Source organism: Phaethon aethereus (assembly GCF_964289735.1).
Source record: "Phaethon aethereus genome assembly, chromosome: 8".
NCBI lineage: Eukaryota > Metazoa > Chordata > Aves > Phaethontiformes > Phaethontidae > Phaethon > Phaethon aethereus.
In genome coordinates, this window is record NC_138584.1 from 29,768,870 (window position 1) to 29,790,871 (window position 22,002).

At 39.7% G+C, this 22,002-nt stretch overlaps 1 protein-coding gene across 1 annotated transcript in view; it reads right to left on the reverse strand.

Moving 5' to 3' along the window:
- Positions 1-5,059: 5,059 nt before the first annotated feature.
- The window catches only part of USP24 (ubiquitin specific peptidase 24), a gene marked incomplete at both ends in the record, with an annotated part of 62,088 nt that continues 45,145 nt past the window's right edge, over positions 5,060-22,002 (reverse strand). The window contains 23 exons of the mRNA XM_082003173.1: positions 5,060-5,122; positions 5,291-5,401; positions 5,738-5,824; positions 6,935-7,010; positions 7,598-7,676; positions 9,511-9,577; positions 9,854-9,919; positions 10,193-10,306; positions 10,823-10,944; positions 12,102-12,204; positions 12,549-12,641; positions 13,270-13,386; positions 14,886-14,982; positions 15,757-15,870; positions 16,285-16,388; positions 17,038-17,133; positions 18,412-18,562; positions 18,931-19,072; positions 19,725-19,849; positions 20,287-20,507; positions 20,906-21,025; positions 21,436-21,577; positions 21,784-21,866. Of these exons, the coding sequence (XP_081859299.1) occupies positions 5,060-5,122; positions 5,291-5,401; positions 5,738-5,824; positions 6,935-7,010; positions 7,598-7,676; positions 9,511-9,577; positions 9,854-9,919; positions 10,193-10,306; positions 10,823-10,944; positions 12,102-12,204; positions 12,549-12,641; positions 13,270-13,386; positions 14,886-14,982; positions 15,757-15,870; positions 16,285-16,388; positions 17,038-17,133; positions 18,412-18,562; positions 18,931-19,072; positions 19,725-19,849; positions 20,287-20,507; positions 20,906-21,025; positions 21,436-21,577; positions 21,784-21,866 (2,493 nt within the window). The remainder of the gene's footprint in view (positions 5,123-5,290; positions 5,402-5,737; positions 5,825-6,934; positions 7,011-7,597; positions 7,677-9,510; positions 9,578-9,853; positions 9,920-10,192; positions 10,307-10,822; positions 10,945-12,101; positions 12,205-12,548; positions 12,642-13,269; positions 13,387-14,885; positions 14,983-15,756; positions 15,871-16,284; positions 16,389-17,037; positions 17,134-18,411; positions 18,563-18,930; positions 19,073-19,724; positions 19,850-20,286; positions 20,508-20,905; positions 21,026-21,435; positions 21,578-21,783; positions 21,867-22,002) is intronic.

Below are 22,002 nucleotides of genomic sequence, written 5' to 3' on the forward strand. Positions count from 1 at the left end.
GGATGGGCTGAGCCGGAGACGCGGCTGCCCTGGCCTGGTGTGCCCGGCGTAGCAGGGATGGGTGCCTTGCTGGACCGCCGCGTTGCCAGCTTGGTACCTTCCTGGGGCTGAGCTGCCGCTCCTGGCATTGCCCACGCTCCGACATGAAGCTGCTGCTGACCTCCACGCATGGGCTGCTGAGATGGTGGGGTACAAGCTCCTCGCCCTCTCGCACACAGCGGGGCTGAGACCCAGGGCGGCTCTGGAAGAGCCCTCCAAGCAGCCGGAGCCCTGCCTCATCACAGGAGTCATCACGGCAGCCTCGCCCCACCGCGCCTTTCTAGAAATACCCCGACTGCGTGAGCCGCCTCGAGGCTGTTGTTCATCTTGTCACCCAGCGTATGTCGCACCACCACCTTTTAAAAAAAAACCAACAAACCCAACATTGTGGTGAGGATTGCTCCTTCCTTAGTTGCTCATTTAGATGTTAGCTAATATTGCTTAGCACCTGGAAAAAACATAGTTAGCCATTTTTGGATAGTTTCATAATTGCCTACTCATGTACCTAAGAGACTTTACTTTTTAGTCAAGTGTAAGGGCTCTAGTTTAAAGAGTCTGCTTGTTTAATTAGTTTTTAATTTGCATTTGTTGTGCTTTGTTAGTGTTTTTTTTGTTGTTAAGTCAAAGTTAATGATCTGCTGGTGTTACATTTAAACGGCTTTAAACAGTTTCCCTTTCAGAGCTTCCCAAGACACATAGAACTGGCTGTAGTTCCTTTTTAAAAAAAACAAAGAAGGAAAAGCTTTCATAGGACCTTGGTTTTTACATTTGTACCTTAAATATTTATTTGAAATTTTATAAATAAATATTTTATAAATGTCTTTTTAAAATAAAATTAATAGACCAGTACTCAGTAGATACGATCCATCATCTGACTTGATGTGCATCCCCACAGGGAACCCGTCTGGAGCGGGGAGCTGGCACCCATCCAGCAGGGATGCTGCTCCCCTAAACGAGCTCTGCTTCGTTAGCGAGCCAGCCACAGGCCACCCTGCCTCCAGTATGAGGTGTCCCTGGCTGACCGCTGGCACCCTCCGCTCGCCCAGAGCTGGCCTGAGCTCTGGGGCAGAGCGCAGGGGCCGAGCCTTGTCCCATGTGCACGCAAGAACAGGAGTTTGTTTATAAAACAGTGGGGTAGGACAAGAGCTTCCAGTTGCAGAAAGAACCTGTCATCCCGCTTTGGGGAACGTGCCCTTGTGGTTTTTGTTGCTGTTGCTAGTAACGCTGGGCTTCACTCGGTAAGCGTTGACGACCCAGAAGATCCAGCATAGATCTCAGAGATGCACAGCAGCAGAGAAAGGCTGAGAAGTACCAAGAGCCACCAAAGCTGGGTCTTGGCAACCTCCTGGTATTACAATGTAAAATTTGTGTGGTGTTACCTGAGGACAGGTGAAAAAAATGAAACTTGATGCCACAAGCACCAGGTTAACCTTCCGCTGCTCTGGGTTGGGTGTTTTTCCCCATGAAAAAGCCCCTTACAGATCCATTACTCTAGCTTTAATCAGCAAGAGAAGACAGAGGCCCAGCAGGAAGCATCACTTTGAAAGGTTTAAACTATTTCTAACTTGTTAGCTGAAGACGGCAAAAGCCCAACCCTAATCTAAACATGTAATTACATAACATGTAATTGCAGCCCATAATTTTATCAGCTCTAATCTGAGTTTCCAACAAAGAGAGGAGGAAAAAAAAAAAGGATGTAAGCCTAAGAGCTCCTGCATGGCTTTGACACAGCTGGTGATTTCTCAGCAGACTTACTAGGTTGTAACCTCTCAAAACACGCATCAGATACTTCACCTCTGCTGACTCCCACACGAGAGGGGACAATCCTGCTGCCTGCTCACCTGCCGGCTGCCAGCAGAAGGTGTGAGCATGTTCCATGCACAATAAGGCAGATACAGCTTTCATGGCTTAGCTGAAGCATGGATAAGCCTGGTGGAAGGAAACAACATTAAAAGATTAGCCCTTGCTTAGGATCTTGTATGCAGGTAGGCAGAAAAGCCTCTCTTGTTCAGGAGAGAGCAGCGTTGATACCAGGTACGCTGCGGACAGTCCCGTCAGCGCAATACCCAGTCCGTGCTCCCAGGACTGGCACTGCCGGTGGAGAGCACAGGCTGGGTCATGCTTGAAATGTAAAAGCCTTTGTCCCCAGAGTGCAGGGCAAAGGCACCTGTGGGGAAGGCAGAGCTGGGGCACCAGCTCAGTGAGCAGGGCAATACCCGCGCCGTGGCACTGCTGCGTGTCCAGCTTTCTGCGCCTCGCACCAACAGAAAAGGCAGTATTAATTCGAGTCCAGATCGCCTGCGGATCTTGCTATCTGACACAGAAAAGCCAGTCTAATCCATGACTGCAAGCGCAGCCAGAGTAAATCATTCTGCTAAGAAGGTCAGGAGAAGAAACTGCACGCAGATACAAATCCGACAGTGCAGCAGAACGTGCCATGGCGTAAGGACATACGACGGCGCAGCTCTGGGGGCCACAGAGCTGCTTTGATTTACTCTGGACAGGAGCCAAAATGGCAATCAGGGCAACCTCTCAGAGCTTATCATCTGCAGGACTGGCCTAAGAAGTTTCAAGATAAGAAGATCAACAAGACAACAGCGTAACAGTGTATGCGCAGTCTAAAGATTACACTAGTTTTCTGTGAAAGGAATAACTTTATTCCATTGACCAGGAATCCCAAAACTGTTCATCAAGACTGCCTATTTTTCCAGTGCCAAATGTCTACGTATTAATTGGACAGTATCTCCCCGAATGCTCACAGGCAGGCTGCGGCTGCTGCTCACTGAACATTTTGTAAGCTGTATAAAAACATTTTCATCCAAAAAGATTGGCAGTAAAAATTACAACATAGAAATGCATCACAATTTACACAAAAACTAGTTTTGTTGAACTCTATTTTCCAAAAAATAATCTTCAGCAGGTTCAAATGACAGCAGCTGGAAACAAAAATAATTGACCGAGTATCATCTTATTGCAAATTATAACCATTGACTTTGTACAAGCATGAGCAAAACCATGAAAAAGTTTGTATTGGTTTCAAGTATACAGTGGTGATGAGCCATCCTGATGCAATTCTCTTATCCATACTTCTCTGGGCCTGCGGCAATCGAGGACGTTGTTTCCATAGGAAATAACAGGAACCTGAAGTGACAAGTGGTGCCAACCCATAGGAACACTACCAGCTTCTTCCATCACTATCACCGCTGTGTACTGACTTCTTGTGATGATTTATGACCCACGAACAAAGTATTAGGGATGGGGGAAGGAAGAAGGGGTATCCGTAACAAATGGTTTATTCAAAATTAATTTAAAACATCACATTTAAAATGTCCCAGCACATTATCAGAAACATTTATAAAATGCTAACTCTGCCATGTGTCTATGAAGACATTGTTTGGAAAAGAAAGTGAGAGATTCACTACAATGTCACCCTTACTTCTTTGCACACGCTATTTATGACAACGGCTCTTAACCCGCAATAAGTTATAAAGCTGTACAGCTGAAATCGGAGCGGGTGTTTACTTCCAACAGTGAAATGACTGGTTAATTTCAATATTAGTGCACAAGAGTGAAAAGCTGTCTGCTGCTTCTTGTTTCAGCAACAGTATGTAAAAAGAAAAAAAAAAAGGCACTTTTTGGCTGGTTGTGCCTTTAACTTGGCAAATTTATCTATTTTGGAGGTACCCAGGCACTCCTTAAGATGTCCCCCATTTCTGTGCATGTTTGTTTATATAATTCTTTAAAGTAAGGCAGAATCCATAAATAAAGGCAAAAAGCAGCGCAGAAAATGTGACAAACGTAAAATGTACAAAAGATGAAGAGTTGGCACAAAAGAAGCTAGTTATCCAGAGCCAGAAATCACTGAACTGCACTTGACACGGAAAACAAAACTGTGCTCAAATCATCCCAACTGGTTCCCAGTTGTTTAAGAGCAAATCAAGAGCTGTGATATTTTAAATGTTGCCTGGTCAAGTGAAAATACAAAGCAAGCCAAGTCATTCTTTCCCCGTGTTAGAATTGCTATAAAATCTGCACAACAGTGTCCCCAGCTCACTGAAAGAATTATTCATCATATACAACCAATACCAACTTTCTCAGTAATTTCAAAGCATAAGTGATTGCAGATCACATGATTGAGACTACATTTTATTCAATATGTCTCCAAAAGTTAAAAAATTTAATGAGTAAAACTGCAACAGAATTCCATCTTAAAGTGCTTTTTTTCTTTTAAACTACTCATTAATTTTTTTTTTAAATCCACCAACATCCTTTAATAATGAACACCTGCATACCTAGAGAACAAAGCTTTTCTTTTATTGCCCTTCCCAGTTGTCTGTGGTTTTTGGAAGGGTACCAGAAAAGATGACCCATTCCAGAGCTCGTTGACCAAACCATTCTGTAAGGAATCACTCTCCTTACAGAGCAATCTTGCTGATCCTTCTCATAAAGAGCTTTACAAATTAGCAGGGAGACATATTAAATACAGAAGTCCTTATGTAAACCCATTCTTTAACTAATATTTTACAATGAAATGTAAGTCATCACAGATCTTTACAGAAATTTGAATATTCCTATTCAATAATATCAGAAAGATTAAAAATTTGCCCTCCATACATAAGGGCAGTCTCTTTTCCTGTATAAAAACCAAAAGAATTTTTTTGCAGCATCACAGAAAAGCAACAGTTTTACATTCACTCATTTAATGTTCACATAAAAATTCAACCACTATCGTTTGTGTATTTGATAAAATCTTCTTGACAAACTGTTCTCGGTGTCTGGACTGTCATAAGCTACTGCAAGTGAAGATGCAGTTTTCTAGAGCTTTTATTGATCTGACCCTTCGTGGCTAAAAAATGCTTTTAGCTTTCAGGGAAACAACCTCCTCCGGCATTGCCTCTGATCCTATAAAGCCACTTCTCTTCCAGACTCTTCCAATGGCATAAGCAATGGGACTCCAGTTTCAGTAGGTACTAGGCATCAAATGTTTGAGTTGATCTGTTCTTGCGTTCATAGGTATCCTCTATGGGTCAACATCATCAAGGTCACTTTTAGGCTCACCAATCATCATAGGAGACTCTGAGCCCTTTCAATACACACAAGGGATGGGAAGAGAAAGATATGGCACGTTATTTTTCTAAGGCACACAATTATAGTCTCTACATTCAGCAATGGTTCTGACCTGGGCCCCAGGAACAAGCTGTCTAACAGGGCAACGCAACAGAAGATAAACATGCCCTTATTTTATTGTTACCTGCTGCAGATGTCTCTCTCCATTCTCGTTGGCTGGGCTACTTTCTGACCCATTACTGCTTCCAGATTGATCTTTCTCATTCAGCAAGGCTGTGGCATAGGCCAGCGTGTCCTGAGTTGGGAACAGTCCAAGAGAGTGTCAGGGGCCATAGTGATACCTTCATCTCATAATCATCATCACCATCTTTTTTTTTTTTAAAGTGGATTCTGAAACAATATAGCTGCTGTAGCGAGGTAGTTGAGTCACCACAGGTAATTGTGAGGTATTGACTAGTATCATTTAAGGGTTAGTTTTTTCAGGAATAACCACAGGGGCTGGGCTTCTAAAGGAAGAATGGTCTTAAGTGTACTGGAATATGCAAGTTGCCAAAACCAAAGACTCTAACTGAAAAGCAAAAAAAGGAAATAATACAAGTTCAACATTGTCTCCCAAGACTGTGACACATACCTGTGCTGAAATAGTGCGCTGGAAGGTTTTTGCAGTTGATGTTTCATTGGATACGTTACTCTGTGGAGCCCAATAATGTTCAGACATCTGCACAAAGAGCCAAGAAAGCCATAAAATTGCCATGAGTTTTATAAAATTGTCATATGAGTTTTACACGTGTAAAGCCTCATTTACTTATGATGGAAGGTGAACTAACAAGTCTGGAACAAGCTTCCTGAATCCTTTGGCGATGAGCTGGAGATCTGGGGCATAGATAAGCATTCACTTTTAATGCAGCCAGAACAGTCAAGACAGACTACTGCCCCTCAGCTGAAAACTAGCAACCAAGTCCCTTTATTTGGTAACCGTACATGCATGCAAGTTACTAGAAACCAGCTGGAGAGTGGTGGGTTCAGGGTTTACATGAGCCAGTACAAAGTAAAAATGGGTACAGCAGGATTATCCAGATCTGTCAGTTCACTTGCATCAAGAGAAGAGTGGCAACAAGTTGTGCCAGCTGTACTGCAAGCACCCGACTAATTCTGCTTCCAGTACTAGTTTATGCATCTGACATCTGCCTGGCAGCAGCTGTCAGGACATAAAAGCAGCCTAGAGCTGAGACACTACCGTGTTGTACATGCAGTGCTGTGACACCAAGCATGGCCCTGCTTGACTGTAGGCAAACCTGGGCCAATTCTGCTGAGCTTTAAGTTTCCAAAGTGTCCTTTTAGAGATACGTTGGCCAACCTATGTTAACTTTAGAGGGAGGAACAAAAACTACATGTGTCAGGGGAAAAAGCTGCATCTGTCAAGCAGCTATGTTTTGTGCAAAGCTACAAAGATTCTGTAAGGAACCCACTCATTTACGCATTCTCTCACATCAACACAGGCAAAGGAAAACTTTTTTAAAAAACATTTTCACCTCCTAATGTGAATACAGCATCACTGAAAGCTTCCCACACAGCAAAGAATGATAATCATAACTATTTGCACTTGGTTGTACTCACTGCATACACATCTATGCCTGAAACATGTGAGGGCCTACTGACATCCTTGCATGCATCAGATTTAGCTGCATCCAAACCGTCCTTGTAAAAAATGAAGTAGCTTGTATTTTGTCTTAAAAGTCATCTCAGAGAGCCATATAGAGGATGGAGATTTCATAACTCTCACTGTAAACAAAGTGGCAGTCTTTCCATAGAGTTACGGCCAAACTACCTTTTTCTGTAGCCACTGCACAGCCCAACTCCAGTGGTGGGAATTCTCCTTGAAGTAATCTTTTGCAGTAGGGCACCTTCGAAATTGAAATTATATTCATTAGTCACGAACGAATGAATTCTGGCAAACTAAAAAAAAAAAAAAAAAAAATCCAAAGACTTCTCTTTCTTTGTGCCACTGCCCCCTGTACACACTGTTATCATTGCAAAATCTGACCTAAACTGTACAGCCCTGTTATTAACTGAATTAGCAAGAGCAATAATGCCTAGTAAAGTTTACCTGAAGTAGTCTACTACACAGATTCATGTATTTCAGAGCTATGCTTTATCGGGACGTATGCCAAGTTCCAAACAAAGACAATTTAGGAATCACAATATTTCAAAAATCTGTGACAGTTCCCTTATGTTTATCTTGGTCTTACTCCTAGGCTCCCGCTCTACAGAATGTAGCTGACCTTTGCCTTTATAAACAGCAATTATCAGTTGTTATAATGAGAAATCCATCTCAGGTACTGATCAGTAAAGATTTCACTTCATACTGACACACGTACTATCAAGACCTTTGAGCACCACTTATAGCGATAACAAAAGTTAAAGTAACAAAAGATAAAGCCGATCAAAAGTAGAAAGAGCAGCAGCCTTAACTGAAGTCCATATTACTCACTTCTGAGCCAAAGTAACAAGGAACTTGACACACTGGTAACAACGGCTGCTGTCCACATGGTTGCTGTGGTGCATCAAGGCTGTGGGGAGAAACATGTGGATTAAAAAAAGCACAGTTCAGTTTTCTGTGCACCAGCCAGTCTGAAAACATAACAAAGATGAAGCTAAAAATTTAACTTAGGTGGAAGTTATTTCTACAGATGTTAGGATGAATATTTGTGTTAAACACACTGTTGTATTGCTGGCAGTTTTGAGTATTTCCACAACTTTATTGGATTAAAAATAGATCAAAGTGAAAATGCAGTAATTATTTCAAACGTGGTACCTGAATTTTAAACACTCCTCTCCTAATGCAGTTATTCTACCCCTATAATCCAGTCTATGTTAGATCATCACTAGGGTTACATCTATCTGAAGGGGAAAAAGATGTCTGAAACCCCCATAAACGGACCAGATCACCAGCTTCCACCTAGATCAAAACCTGCAAAGTGAGAAGAATGTTGAAACCTTCACACAAACAAGCATAGCAAAATTCAACAGCCACAAATCTCTTCTATGGAACACTGGGGAAAAACTCCAGGCCATTCCTACCAGGAATTTTTCTATAACGTGAATTCCCACATCTTCTAACAAAACTCTTTGACTGAGGAGAAGCACAAAGATTTCCATGGAGCTGCCACGATGAGATTTGTTACTCAAAAGTTGCTCTGTCCGTCAGTCAGCAAAGGACACTGTAGTGAAACTTTTAAAGTAGGCAAACAATTGCAAGGGAACTGCAAATTGCCAGTTTTTCTACTTGCTGTGTGAAAGCACAACAGATGACTAAAATTACAGAACTGGTGTCCTGCAAGTTATGCACAAACACCCTCTTGAGGGCCACAGAAAACTATTTTTTGCTGATTTCCTTTCTTGGAGTAAAACTAGCCAATGTGACTGATAGGTCACAGTCCACATGCAGTTGAGACTGGATGCTGTTCAGTGCTGTTGCAAGGAAGCTCCAAGGAAAAACTACAACTTTCACTCCCAAAAGTCTCAGCAGTTCTTGCAAAATACATATGATTTAATAATGTTACACAAAAAGCCTTCAACATAAAAATCCAATTGAATAATTGCACCTCTCCTCTGTAGAGGAAAAAAGGTCATGTATTGCCCAAGTTACAGAACAGAATTGGTCCAAATGGGACCAATTTACACAGAAATAAAATAACCACTTCGCTATTCTCTTAGTGCTGCACATTATCTTCTCTTCTATCAGTCATACATGGAAACTGCTAAACAGAAGCACACTGAAGTATAAGAGAGAAGTAAAGAACAAAGCTAAATATTCCTTCTCACTAAAACAGAATTCAAAACCAACTTAAGGTGAAAGCCACAATCTGAAGCAGCTCCTCATCCAAACAGCTCTGAAAGAGACGACCACACTGCACTAACTGATCAGAGGTGCTCTTTGAGCACCATGTCGCTACCCCACATTCCTCTTGCACACAAAGCATCTTCTCCTGATTCATAGGAAGTAAGCTTTCATTGCTTCTGGGGCTCTTCCATTGCTTTTGAATGCTTTGGTAACTTCACTTTACTGAAGTTTCTGTACCAAATGTAGAGACAACACTTTATATGAGCAGCAACAAATGGGAGCCAACTGTCAGATTATGAGGCTATCCTGCAGTTAATAGTATTACCATCCTTCCACGCTGAAACAGTTTCTTTTTATGGTAATTAGGATGCTGACAAAACAAAAAGATTGTCAATTTCTTGAGATAAGAGATATATGTTAATTTTTAAGGTTACAGTATTCATGGAGCTACTCTGTTATGTTAATCCAAGGTACTAGATTAGAAACTAAGAGATGATATGAACCATCATCAACATAAGGGTCAGTAGGAGACAAGAGTGTTCATCCACTGGCTTACTTGCCTATTAATCCATTTTCAGTTTCAAAGGCAAATTTGATGCGCTCTACTTGTAATGGGTCTTCAATAACCTGTTAGGAAAGAAAAATATTAATAAAGTAAGTTGTGTGTGATACCTGTATCTATTCTACAAAATGGTTTTAACCACTTCAACATGAAAAACAAGTAAGGCTTGTGAGGTTTCCTATAGCACCAGATTATCAAGACAGCAATTTAAAAAGTAACTAAACCTCCAAACTGAAGGATTAAAAGATACGTGGATGTTGAAATTACCAATGCAGTCTTGACTTGTTTCGTTACTCATGGATACAAAATCTATCCTGCACAAGCCTTTACCCTTTACCTACCAGTATCTCATGGAGTAACTGGAATATGTTTTTCAGTTCATGAGGTGGAGCAGTTTCCAGCTGAGTCTGCATGTTAGAAATATAAAGTTACTTACATAGTAAAATATGCTGATGATGCAAAGAATTACAAGACAGCTTTACAGATTTTTGAAAAGTCATTGTTTTCAACACTAAAAGCTTAAAAAAACCCCACTCCAAACCCACCAACCCCCATCCCCCAAATCCAATGAACTGTACTGATTGTTCTGCAGATCCCAGCGTCATAATGCATAAGACACAGTATGACCAAAGCCTAGAAGAAACACTTATGCAAAAAGCTTATCTTGATTATCTTCATACCTTGATGAAGTGTAGCACAGTAAAGGAAAAGTGCTCATTACAATAGCAGCAGTACACCACCATCTCAATGAGAACCGACAGAGATCCAGTTAGCTCTCGTAATGCATACATCACCTAACGGAAAGGTGCAAACAATTTTAGACACAGCCATATAATTATTTCTAAGAGATGGATTAAATTTATTATAGAATGTTAGTCTTTTCCAGTAAGGATGCCATTTTTTTTCTCCCAACATGGCCCAGTGAGATGAACTCCCTGCCTCAAAGCACTCCATTCAACTCTTGCTGCCCATCTCCAAGGGTCTGGTCCCATTAAGTCAGAGCAATTCAAGTTAGCACCTCCAGATGACATATGGTAACTGATGGCATGCGCACTTGCAAAATGCGTTCACCTGTCTTTGCTAACTTTGTAAACTCTTTAACCAGACCCCTAAGCTTAGAGATATACAGGAAAGTAAGAAGGTGTCAAGAAGAAAGCGAAGATGACTTCTTGTTTAGGCTCAAAATAACCACCACATACTCCCCAGCTAGCTACTTTTTAATATTCAGTGTTTTTCAGGTAAGGATACTTTAAAGAAGTAACATCAGATCAGCTTTTAGGTTCAAGTAGGGCAGAATTTAGAACAGATACCTCCATTAAGTAAGGTTTTCCCTCAGACAGGAATAACAAAGCTTCTATTTCTTCATGGAGCGTCAAAAGCGGACCTGAAGCAGTGATGCTTAGAGGTGGACGCTGCTTAAAGAGACCAGGAGCTGTAACAGCAAACAAAACCAATCCACTAATAAATCAGATTGTTATACACACCCTGAAGACACTGCTACTCATTTGGCACCATGCCATCTCTAATGACATTCATCTCAACTAGCTTATAGCTCGAATGGTACCACTCCAAGTAACAGTATCTCTTGCACGCTGAAGTGTCATTTACATTGGTGACAATCTAGGGAAATGAACTACAAGGCCAAAGCAAAATGTTTGTATTTACTATCAGTACTTTGAGCTTTAGTTTCATTCCCAATCACTGTTGCACATTCATCACATTCAGAACGTTTATCATCCTTCTTCTACTTTACGTTTTTTTCGACTGCCTCCAGCTCCAGGAACTTTTAACTCTTTTAAAGAATAACTTGATTTCTCTCTAAAGATAAGTTTCCTGAAGAAGGAATTTAAAGTTAAGATCTCAGCTCATTCCTTTATCATCTTTATTTCATAGAATCACAGAAACCAGGTTGGAAGGGACCTCAAGGATCATCTGGTCCAACCTTTCATGGCAAAAGCACTGTCTAGACAAGATGGCCCAGCACCCTGTCCAGCCAAGTCTTAACTGTCCAATGTTGCGGAATCCGGCACTTCCCTGAGGAGATTATTCCAATGGCTGATTGTTCTCACTGTGAAAAATTTTCCTCTTGTGTCCAATCGAAATCTCCCCAGGAGTAACTTGTACCTGTTATGCCCCATTGGATATCTCGGTCTCTTGTAAGAAATATCTAGGAGAGTATTTCATCACTTGTTATTCAGTAGCTCTAAATACTCCCCTTCGGCTTAGCAAAAGTATAAGAACTCCAAGCAAAATACAGCCTGTTAGGCTGCAAATCTCTCCCAGCCAACAATGACACAGCTTGATTTACTCACATGAGGAAAGACCTTTTAGGCATATGGGTGATGGTGGAAGGCATAATAATGTTAACATCAAGATTCCCACACACCCTCTCCCCCGCGTGCCTGCAATACTATTTGTTTGCCACAGCTTCTCAGTACATTTACAGCAAAACAAAGAGTAATCAAACGTATGCTAATAATTACTGCCTTAAATTCAAAGTGATTGTATTTCTCCTCACTGATATTAAGTTACTCCCAGCCAAAGCAACTGAAATGCAAAGCCACCGAAATGTAAAAATGCAATTCTTACCAATGTTTCTTTGTGAGGAGACGTCAGAGTGCAAAACAAGTAGTGCTACAGTATTGTGAAGATATCCAAACTCACGTGCTTGTGCCGAACTCCACCTGCGATTCTGCTTGAGCCAAAAGAGATTTAATTAACTTTTGATTGGTTGATTTAGTCAACTTCTGCTAAGTCACAACAAAGCAATGTCCTTAACAGTCCACCACTGTGTTCTAATACTTTGAAGTTGGTGAAAATTTTGCAATTAGCAGAAGCATGACACTCACCTCTGCCAACAGAGCTATTTTCATGTTAACTGCACACAGGTAGACGAAGAGTTGCATGAAGTTTACAGAATAATCGAGGGAGTAGTCCATTCGACGACATGAGAAGTATTTATCCATAATTTAAACATTGTAAAAACACGGGGATGGACAAACTACAGCACAAAAACACATGCTATGTAAGCTCTACCTGATTACTTTGCCGGTTGGGACCAAGGAGAAAGTTGATCATGTGCCTCAAAGCAGAGTGTCTGAGAAGAAGACTGCTAGCCCTTATACCCTGCTGTTTAGACAACAATGAAAAGTTACATTCCTGTGTGGGTAAACAATTAATGCTCTAAGCAACAAAAGTAAAATGTATAAGCTAAACACTGCATTTCCTACACTGAAAGTCATACATATCAATAAGCTACATCTCTAAAACCTGTCTTATTATATACAGTATATAAACCAGACCAGAATCAGCATAGGCAAAGCAAGTGTCATATACAAAACAAAACAATAGGGGAATAGAGAGAAACCATCCTGGGGTGAACAGCGCAGTCCAGTCAGTTATTCTGTTTCCTATTAAGACAAAAGTCCTGACCACTGATTTTTTTAATCTTTTTTCTAAAATTTTTTTTAAAAGAACAGCCAAAACCACCCCCCCCAAAACAGAAACCCAACATACAGACCTTGGAAATGACATCTTCAATAGGTATACTTTGCCTATACATTTTTGTGTAAGTTTATCCCAATCCAGTGTTCAAAGCCATTTACTTTTCGAAAATAGGAAAAAAAAAAGGAATACTCTAATAGAAGTTCTGGAAGAGTTTCACTGCGCTGCTTAAACCTCCTATGCATATGGATGACTAGCTGTTTTACTATTGCCCTGCAAAATTAAAATAACATGAAAAAACATAGTTTCTTACCTTCTGTACAAAGTTGTTGAATAGCAAAAAGTACTGAGCACAGTTTTTACAGTTTTCAGGTACATCTTTATCCAGTAGAGCAAGTAGCACCTCCAATAACTGATGTAGACTTTTTAACTGTAAATTCAAATTAATAATTGTTTTCAAACAGTCACCTACTGCTTAAAAAACAAGTGATACATATCAGAGTTAAGGTATGGTTAACAAAATCCAAGTATGGTCAGATACACTTGCTGTGATGAATATGAATAGCTAACAAAGGATTGCAGCCTTTCCATTTTTAGTTTTTCTGAATGAATGCTCCATATATTAAACAGGAAAGTAATGAAAGCATTGGCATGTAGGTAACTTGCTTAAAGAGGTGGAACTCAGCAGTTACATAAGTTTGCAGTATTTTTAAAGCAATTCAAATTACTCCTCAGAGTGAACTAGTGTTCAAATATCATTACAGTAATGCAGCAGTCATTACAGTAATGCAAAACAAATCAGATTAGAAGTAAACTGTCACTCAAGGTCTTATGTTAGCATACAATCACACTCAACTATGCAAAAAGCAATGTTAGCGTTTAGTTTGCAAAGCACACTAAGGGTATAAATACACTGGTATATAATTAATTACACCTCAGTTAACAGATAGCAATTAACAGCCAAGAGGAAGTAACCAAAAACTGATACATCAAACTGTATTGTAAATGGTCCTCTCCCCACTACTGCACTCGGCTTGTAGGACCTCATAGCAATCTTTCCTAAAAGCTCTAAATAAGACAAACTTTCTGAACAGAAGCCTATACAAGTGTAGTGCCTTCCATCCATGACTGAATTAAAAAGGATAGACCCCAGAAACTGGATAGAAAAAACATTCTATTGCATCAAATATTAAAATTTGCTGTTAAGAAAATTTCAGACTAAACAAGACTTGGACATTTAAAAGTGTCCAAGGTCCCACTGACAACTTACAGGAATATGCCAGAATACAGATAAAACTTCTGTGTGAGTTCTCTTAATACAGATTATTTGGTTCAGGTATCCCAAGGGAAATAAGTGAGTCTCATACATTTTACAAATGACTCCTTTCCACAAATCTCTTGTTGGGTTTTCTAACAATATTAAGATCAGTCAAATGTAACAAAGCTGCACTTCCATTTAGGAAGTGCCAAGATTTTCTAATAGAAAAGGAAACTTTTGAACAATAACCATAGCTATGGTCTCTCTCTAGAACAAGATAGCTCAGTTACTACTGCTATAGGCTTCTGAGTGAGGAAGAAGAATCAGTTAAAAATTAAGGTGATTTCTGGAATGTCTCAGTTACAGAAAAAGAGAATAAATCTTAATAGTTTAGAAACAGTGTTTTCTTAATAGAATATGTGATGCCCATTTATAAGACAAGCTGAAGTCAAGCAGAATTGTTTATAACTAACATTTGGAACTTAAATTCTGAGAATTACAGCAGTGTGTTACCTCCTAGGGTAGGAGCAGACAAACATTAAACTGTTCAAGAAATTAAGAGCTACAAGCATGATGAAGACAACAGCCTTTCACCTTGTCATTTACAAATCACGCAGCATTGTCTGCAAACACAAGCAAAAGCCATTAGGTAGAGATAAGCAGACACTAACCTTCTCCTGATAAAGCAAGGCACTGTCGAGGGTTTTTTCAAGAATAGTGGCTACAGCAACTCGTACCTCTCTTACACTGCATTCCAGGAGGAAAGTCCTGGAAGATAAAAGGTGAAGCTGCAAAGAGAACTGGAATCAACGTGTACACACGGTTACTACGATTATGTGTGGTGTTTATTATTTTAAAAAGGGTTACAGTCCAGATACTTCTTGTATTGTACTTCTGTGGATCTGTTATAATTTACTTTCTTACACTCCTGCTTGTCACTAGTAGTAAGGCCTATAATATTACTCTGTATTTATTAATTCAAATAACAAAAGAGCTAGAACTAAAGGCTATCACAGGATCATGTCTTTCAATGCAATTTCAAAGATAAAATTTTCTTCACATTGACACATCTCTAAGTGTGTCAGTTCTCCAAGAATTTGTCTTAAGTGTTTTCAAAACACCTATTAGCTGATCTTGAGCTTGGCGAGAAAAATTCTTTCCAGTTTATCTGTGATCTTTGTCAGGCAAGTATTTAACTTATCTTACCCCAAACACTTTCATCACATTCTCCTTTCCCATCAGTTGCAGGAGTGACTAGACATAAACCTAAGCACATTCCAAGGCACTCCACTGAATTAAACATCTGCATCCTCCTCCATGTACACTGCACTATTTTATTAGATTTTCAGAATTACTCAGAAAGCTGTACAATCGGAGAAAATACTAGACAAAAAAAAAAAAGTGATTATCTAGAGTGTCTGTTTAAAGAATGTGCAGGGTCAACTCTTTGGGAATACATCAGTATAGGCCAGATCATGTTTTTAGGAAGCTTTATCCATACACGAGACACAAAACACCCAAGACAGAATTACCAGTACTTACTTTACAACCTCCCTGCCCTCTGGCCCGACGAAATACTCAACTAACCACTGACAAGCATCAATGCTTTTGGAGAGCAGTGCATCTATGGTGGCAATCCATTCTTCTGTATCAGCCCTTTAACAAAATGGGGGCAACTGTCAGTAATGAAAAACACCTCCAAAATCTAAGCCATGTTTCTTGTTTGTCAAATAGAAAGAAGTTTTACTTTAACTGAACATACAGTAGATGGCTTAGACAAAAACGCTTAGAGGAGTATTTAACAACAATTTGCTGTCTTTAAATCCATTAAAGCCTCTTCATGCTCACACCACTACCACCGAAATAATGGACAGCCAGGAGAGGCAGCAAACTGTCATGTTATACATGACCCTCTGTTCTCCCTCAGATTTCTTTCCAGTGGCATTTCAATGCAAAGCAGAAATGTATTGTTACTCCAGTGAATGTCTATGCTACCTGCAAGGTGCTGTAGGTATGACAAGCATGAAAACCTCAGAATATACTGTTACAGTACTCAGAACAAGGCCTTACCTGAGTTTCTTCTTGGTTCGGAGATAGGTTTGGAAGAGGAATTGGACTGCCAGCTGTAAGCTCACCTTTGCCATGCATGGATAATAAGGATGCTTTACCTTAGTCTGAAAAACAAATTTGCTTCAGAGCAGAAGTATGCCCGCAGCACATATGCTTTGTCTTTAATACATTAACATGTTCTAGTCAAGTAATTTATTTCATTTGGAAAAAATGAAACAAAGCATTTTTCTGTGCTAAAAAAAAATCTCTAGTGCTGACTATGCTAGTTAACAAATATGCTAAAACAGGAACAAACCTGCTGTAAGGCCCAGTAGATCTGCAGATTCAAGAAATGTAGTAAATGCTGGTTTGTTTATTACTCCATTTAGAAAAACTTAATTAGTAAACTGTATTTCCAATGAAAGTCTATCAACTTTGAGGTGACTAATACCAACTTTTGGATTTTCCATACAGAGAGGAATTCCTGTCCCTCTAGAGCTCAGCTTGCATCATTAAAAATGTGTGTAATATTTCATAAATTTTACCATGGCATAATGATGTTTCTCCCACTACTAGAACAGGAGGCTGCAATCAGCTTTGAGACAGATGTTACCAGCGTGAAAAATTACTGGAGACAATGAATTGCTCAGCTGGAAAAGCAAAGTCACACCAACCATTCCCTCTCAGTTTTCCTGGTTGTGACCCAAAAAGCTTCTGTGGCCCTTTCTGCCCAACATATCCTTAGTACTCTAAGACTGAAAACTAGGTACTTACAGCATTCAGTGAAGCCAACGACAGAACAAAACTGAAGTAGTCACTACTGTATACATCTCTGTTTTTCATAAATTTCAAGTTTTCATCCCTCACCATCTGTAAAAGTAAAAGCAGGCAAAAACCGTACAATGTTGACAAAGTTCATTTCTCTAAAATTGCCTCTTTTATGTAAGTATGTGTGGTGTTTAAAAAAACAGTGTCAGACCCATTCTGCTCACACTCTGAATCACTGCTTCAGCAGAGGGGAAAATACATACAGGAGACTTAGAAGATTTGTATAAACCAGTGATTTTCTTCCAAGGATATTACAAAACACAAGACAACAGGTGACAGACTTAATCACTTGGCCATTAAGGGAAAAGAAAAAGGAAGAAGTTGTTAAGTTCTATTCTTTGCTGCTTTTAATAAAAACACCCAAGGGAACACCTTCGAAATCTGGAAGTCTTGCTTCACAAATTTACACGTACAGAGAAAGGAGCCATGCTGTAATTACAAGCTGCAGAGCTGCAGCCACAATAACGTAAATGCCAAGCCCCTCTTTTTCCAAGTGAGATTTTACTGAAAGACTCTCAAACTTGAGCCAAGTTCTGTTTATTGTAATAATAGAACCCCAGATACAAGAACAACTCAAGTGACTATTAATGCCTTGATACAGCCCACGTGGAGAGCCATACATAGCCTGCACAGCTTATTCTGACTGTGTATGTGATACAGGCTCTCTTGCACATGTGCACATCAGCAGCACAGTGTGTGTTCAGAAGACCATATATATGCAAGATTATAGCCTCTCCTCTATGGACCAGAGCTGGCCTGCAGCCTGAGACCTTCCTCTTACGACAGTTAACTAATACCCACTGCTCTGCCAATGCCACCACACCTTGTTCAACATCCTTGTTTTCCCCTTTGAGAACATATTCAGTATTACATAAGCTAACAGACATGAACAGAATTGAAGTTGGTTTTGGTTTCTTTTTTCCCTTTTTACACTCCTGTGAACTCAAAAACTAGAGGATGACTGTAATTTGCCATCTTCTCCATTCTTCCTCAAGCGTACTTCAAATGAAGCACCTTCTCTGCTCTCAGTTCTCCCTGCTTTCATGCTGACTGCTGCCATTATCTCATATTTGACTAATTTGCCTGTAGTTTCTTCAAAGCAAAGAATGAGTCAATTTTGTCAGAAGGGACAGCAAAATTTAAAATAATGTACCACCGAGCAGCTTGTTAAGAACTTTGTCAGAATCCAGAATTATTTTCTAGCTTTGCTTTCAAGAAGGGAACTACTTCAAGGCCACCTTCAAAGTTACTGTGTTCCTCTTACTACATGTTTAAATTTCCTATGAGTAGGATTTAGCTGCCGCTTTGAGAGTGCTCTACCTGATATATCCGCACAGGCATTTTCTCTACAAAGAGTCCCTTTTTTTCTCCTTTTCGAACCAGCTTAGTCAAGATGGAGAGGCGGTCACTGTTGGGCCTGTGGGGTCGAGGTGATGACTGGGGTGAAATTTCTGGCGAAGATGGAGCAGATCTGAAATATATACAAGCTCAAGGTGAATAATGAAATCCTATGACAAATCTACAGTTCAGGTTTTAGAATACCAGTACAGCCAGTATCATCTTAAGGCAAATTCAGATTACAGTCTAAATACTTCCTGAGGCTGTCAGCTTGAACTTCTTACTGCAACAGTGACAGCAGTATGGAAGAGGAAATTACAAAAACAAGAAAAGACTATTCAATAAGCAGCTTAAAACCTACCCCTCCACCACACAGAAACAAAACCAGTGCAAGGGTCAGTATACCCCTCTGTCAATCAGGAATTATTCATTTCCCAGTTCTGAAGACAGTGTCTAGACATCAACACCAGAGAAATCTTTACAGACACAAGAGGAACTTACAATGAGAGGTCCTCAGCTTCTTGACGCACAACACTCACTCGACTTTTCTTTGGTAAGACTGGAGAGTTCTGATCAGACACTCTCTGGTAAAACAGCATATAGGCATTCCAGTAGCGCCGACGCACATCAGGGTAAGGGTTAGCTGATGGGAGAAAAGAAATTTAATGAAGGCTTTTGAAGGCTTAGTACCTTCTTTCCTATAGGGAACTGACACTGGGTGTGCAAATAATATACACCGTGGCAGTATAAAAGTTATCTGTCAGATCAAAATATCAGTCTATGTTAGCGAATAACAAAAACCTGAATTCTAAAATATTTTTTCAAAAAGCATATATATTTTAAAAATATGATAATTATCAAACAAGGGAATATTGGTGGAAACGTATTTGGAATTAATTCCTTAAAGCATTGAAAAGTTTAACTATATGATGCTATAACATGTTCTATGCACAGTCATTTCCATTAGCCTAAAATAAGGCCTGTTTTGTGTTGTGGTTTTCTTTTTTTAAACTATTTTAACAATGTGCTGTTTTAATTTTGAATCTCCTCTGCTACAAAGAGGAGAACAAAAAAGTCTACAAAGTGCTGAACAACAGCGAATAAGGTTCAATTAATATTAGGCTGTATACAAGCTGTTATGTCCTTCAGTAAACAGAATACTTTATGAAAAAACTGCTTCTGAAGGATTATTAGACCAAGTTACACAAATTAGATATAATGGACTGAGCTCTACCTCTACTGAGAACCACTACAACATATAAAGCTACTGTAAGTCGATCTGTACTTCTGCTTACATTGGTCATAGACTTTAGGTCTATACTCTCCACCAAAACATTCATATTCCAAGGTCTCATCAGTTAAATCAAATTCTTCGACAACAGTGTCATTAAATTTATACCACTTTCCTTTTCCACATCCCCTGCGATCAAAACAGAACAGAAACAGAACAAGCAAAGTTACTTGATTGTCTAGTAAAAAACCAAACCAACCCAAGTACCCTAGAAATGACAACCCTGAACTCACATTTATTTTGACAGTAAACAGAATGCTTAGTTCAATCAATGTCAAAGTTACATTTTAAAAGAATATGCTTGATTAAAAATATAAGAAGCACATGACCTGCAACTAAGTGTCATAGGAAGCCCTCAAACTGCAATACAAGGTACATAAGAATTCCTGAGACTTTTATAGCATGGTGTCCTATATTATTGTTATTGTCTTAACACTCACAATGTTGGGTGTTAAGAAAGGGAAGAGTGCTTCTAATAGACCTCTGAATGGCTCACTATACCCTCCCAAAACATGTAGTCTTTAGACCGCTCCCAACACTACCACGCAAATCTTCTTGACCATTACCTCCTGTCCTTTATAAAGGAGTAGTAGTGCCCCGCATGTGCCTGGCCACTGTGTACAATCACACCAACAAGCTCATAGTTTTCTGTAGGGGCAACTTTCTTCCTTGGGGACCCTCCGCCTCCTTGATCTGCGTTTCTACCATTGTCCCCCACTTCCGAGGACGAGTCCTGGCGAGCCATTCCTGACACAGTGTAAGGTTCCATGTTCAGCATCCACGGAAACTGAAGAAATATTTCAGATTAACTGAGAGACTACATTGTGTACGTGCTTAGTGTAATTTTATGAGAATTGTATTAATACTTCCCACACTGGGAACACCAAAGGGAAACATGGTACTTCAAATTTTTTATCCTCATGACACACAAGTTAATAAAATGTCTTTACAGAGGTTTTTGCTCTTGCTTTCTGAAAGGACCCTGAGAATGTTGCAGACAAGGAAAGCTCTAAGGAAAAATATTTATTTTCTGTAGCATGATCATGTTGTAAGTGTACCATGCACTCAAAAATCCCTGTGTCAAAACGTGGGGAAAAGAAGGAAGAATGAATAGGAAGAGTGAGAGTCCACTCCACGAAGGAGTTGTGGTAGGAGGCGAGGTACCATACAGAAAAGTTTTCTTACCCTTATTTGTTCATCGTATTTAATAGAACGTCCACTCTCCCAGTCAAAGCCAAATCTCATCAGGTGAATCACCAACAGGCTAGGTAAGACCTTAATGCACGTGCGCTTCACTGTAGTTCTCTTAAAAAGAAAAGAGAATATCACCTCTGTCTATATACTTCAAGCATTCTATAGTATTCTTTTACAGATGCCCAATTCCAACCATCTTGAACTGATGTACAATACAGCCACAGGACACAGGATGAGTATAATACATACAGATAGAGTACTACTGGAGCTATTACAGTGTTTGTGCAGAGGGCTGGTATGTTACAGAACACGTTACCATCCTGTCATCCCTCTAAATGTTCAGTCCACAATATGAGTTGCAGGGAATGAAGAATGCTATCTGCATGGATTTAACCTCTTGATTATGTTTTCAATGTAGAAAGACTAAGCAGTATCTAAGCATGGCTTCTATGACCATGTAACACTTAAGACAATCCTATGCTACTGCCAAATCTTCTTTTGCATGCATTAAGAACCAATACCTTTTCTTTGCACTTTTCACAGTAGTATGCATTGCTTCCTTCCAGAACTTCTCCTCTAACGAACTGATCCAATGATATTTCCAGACTTTGACATGAAGTGACACCTAGGTTAAGAGCCATGAAGGCTTCCTCGCGCTCATACCTAAATTCAAGAAGAAAAACAGTCAAGGCATTGACAGAGTAGAACCTATCCAACTTGCATTAACAAGACGTGTTTAAGAAAGAACACTGCACTTGCCCCATAGCTACCAATAGCTATGATGCTCACAAAAGCAAATTTCTCTACTTTCTTGTGCTATTTTGACTTACATATTTTAATAGTTATGGGAGCACGTAACTTGGTATTACCTGTGAGGACAGTCCTTGCAGATCTTCTGATCAGAGAAGATACCTTGAAAAGTATTCTTAAATATTTGGTCTCTTCCTATTTTCTGTTGGAGGTGTAAAGTTAGACATCAGTTTGGATATATTGCAGAGTGAAAGACCAAGAAATCAATATGAATTTGAAACTTCTGAATACTATGTAGATTATAAAATAGGCCAAATGGTGCTCTGCCTTCTTTTCTG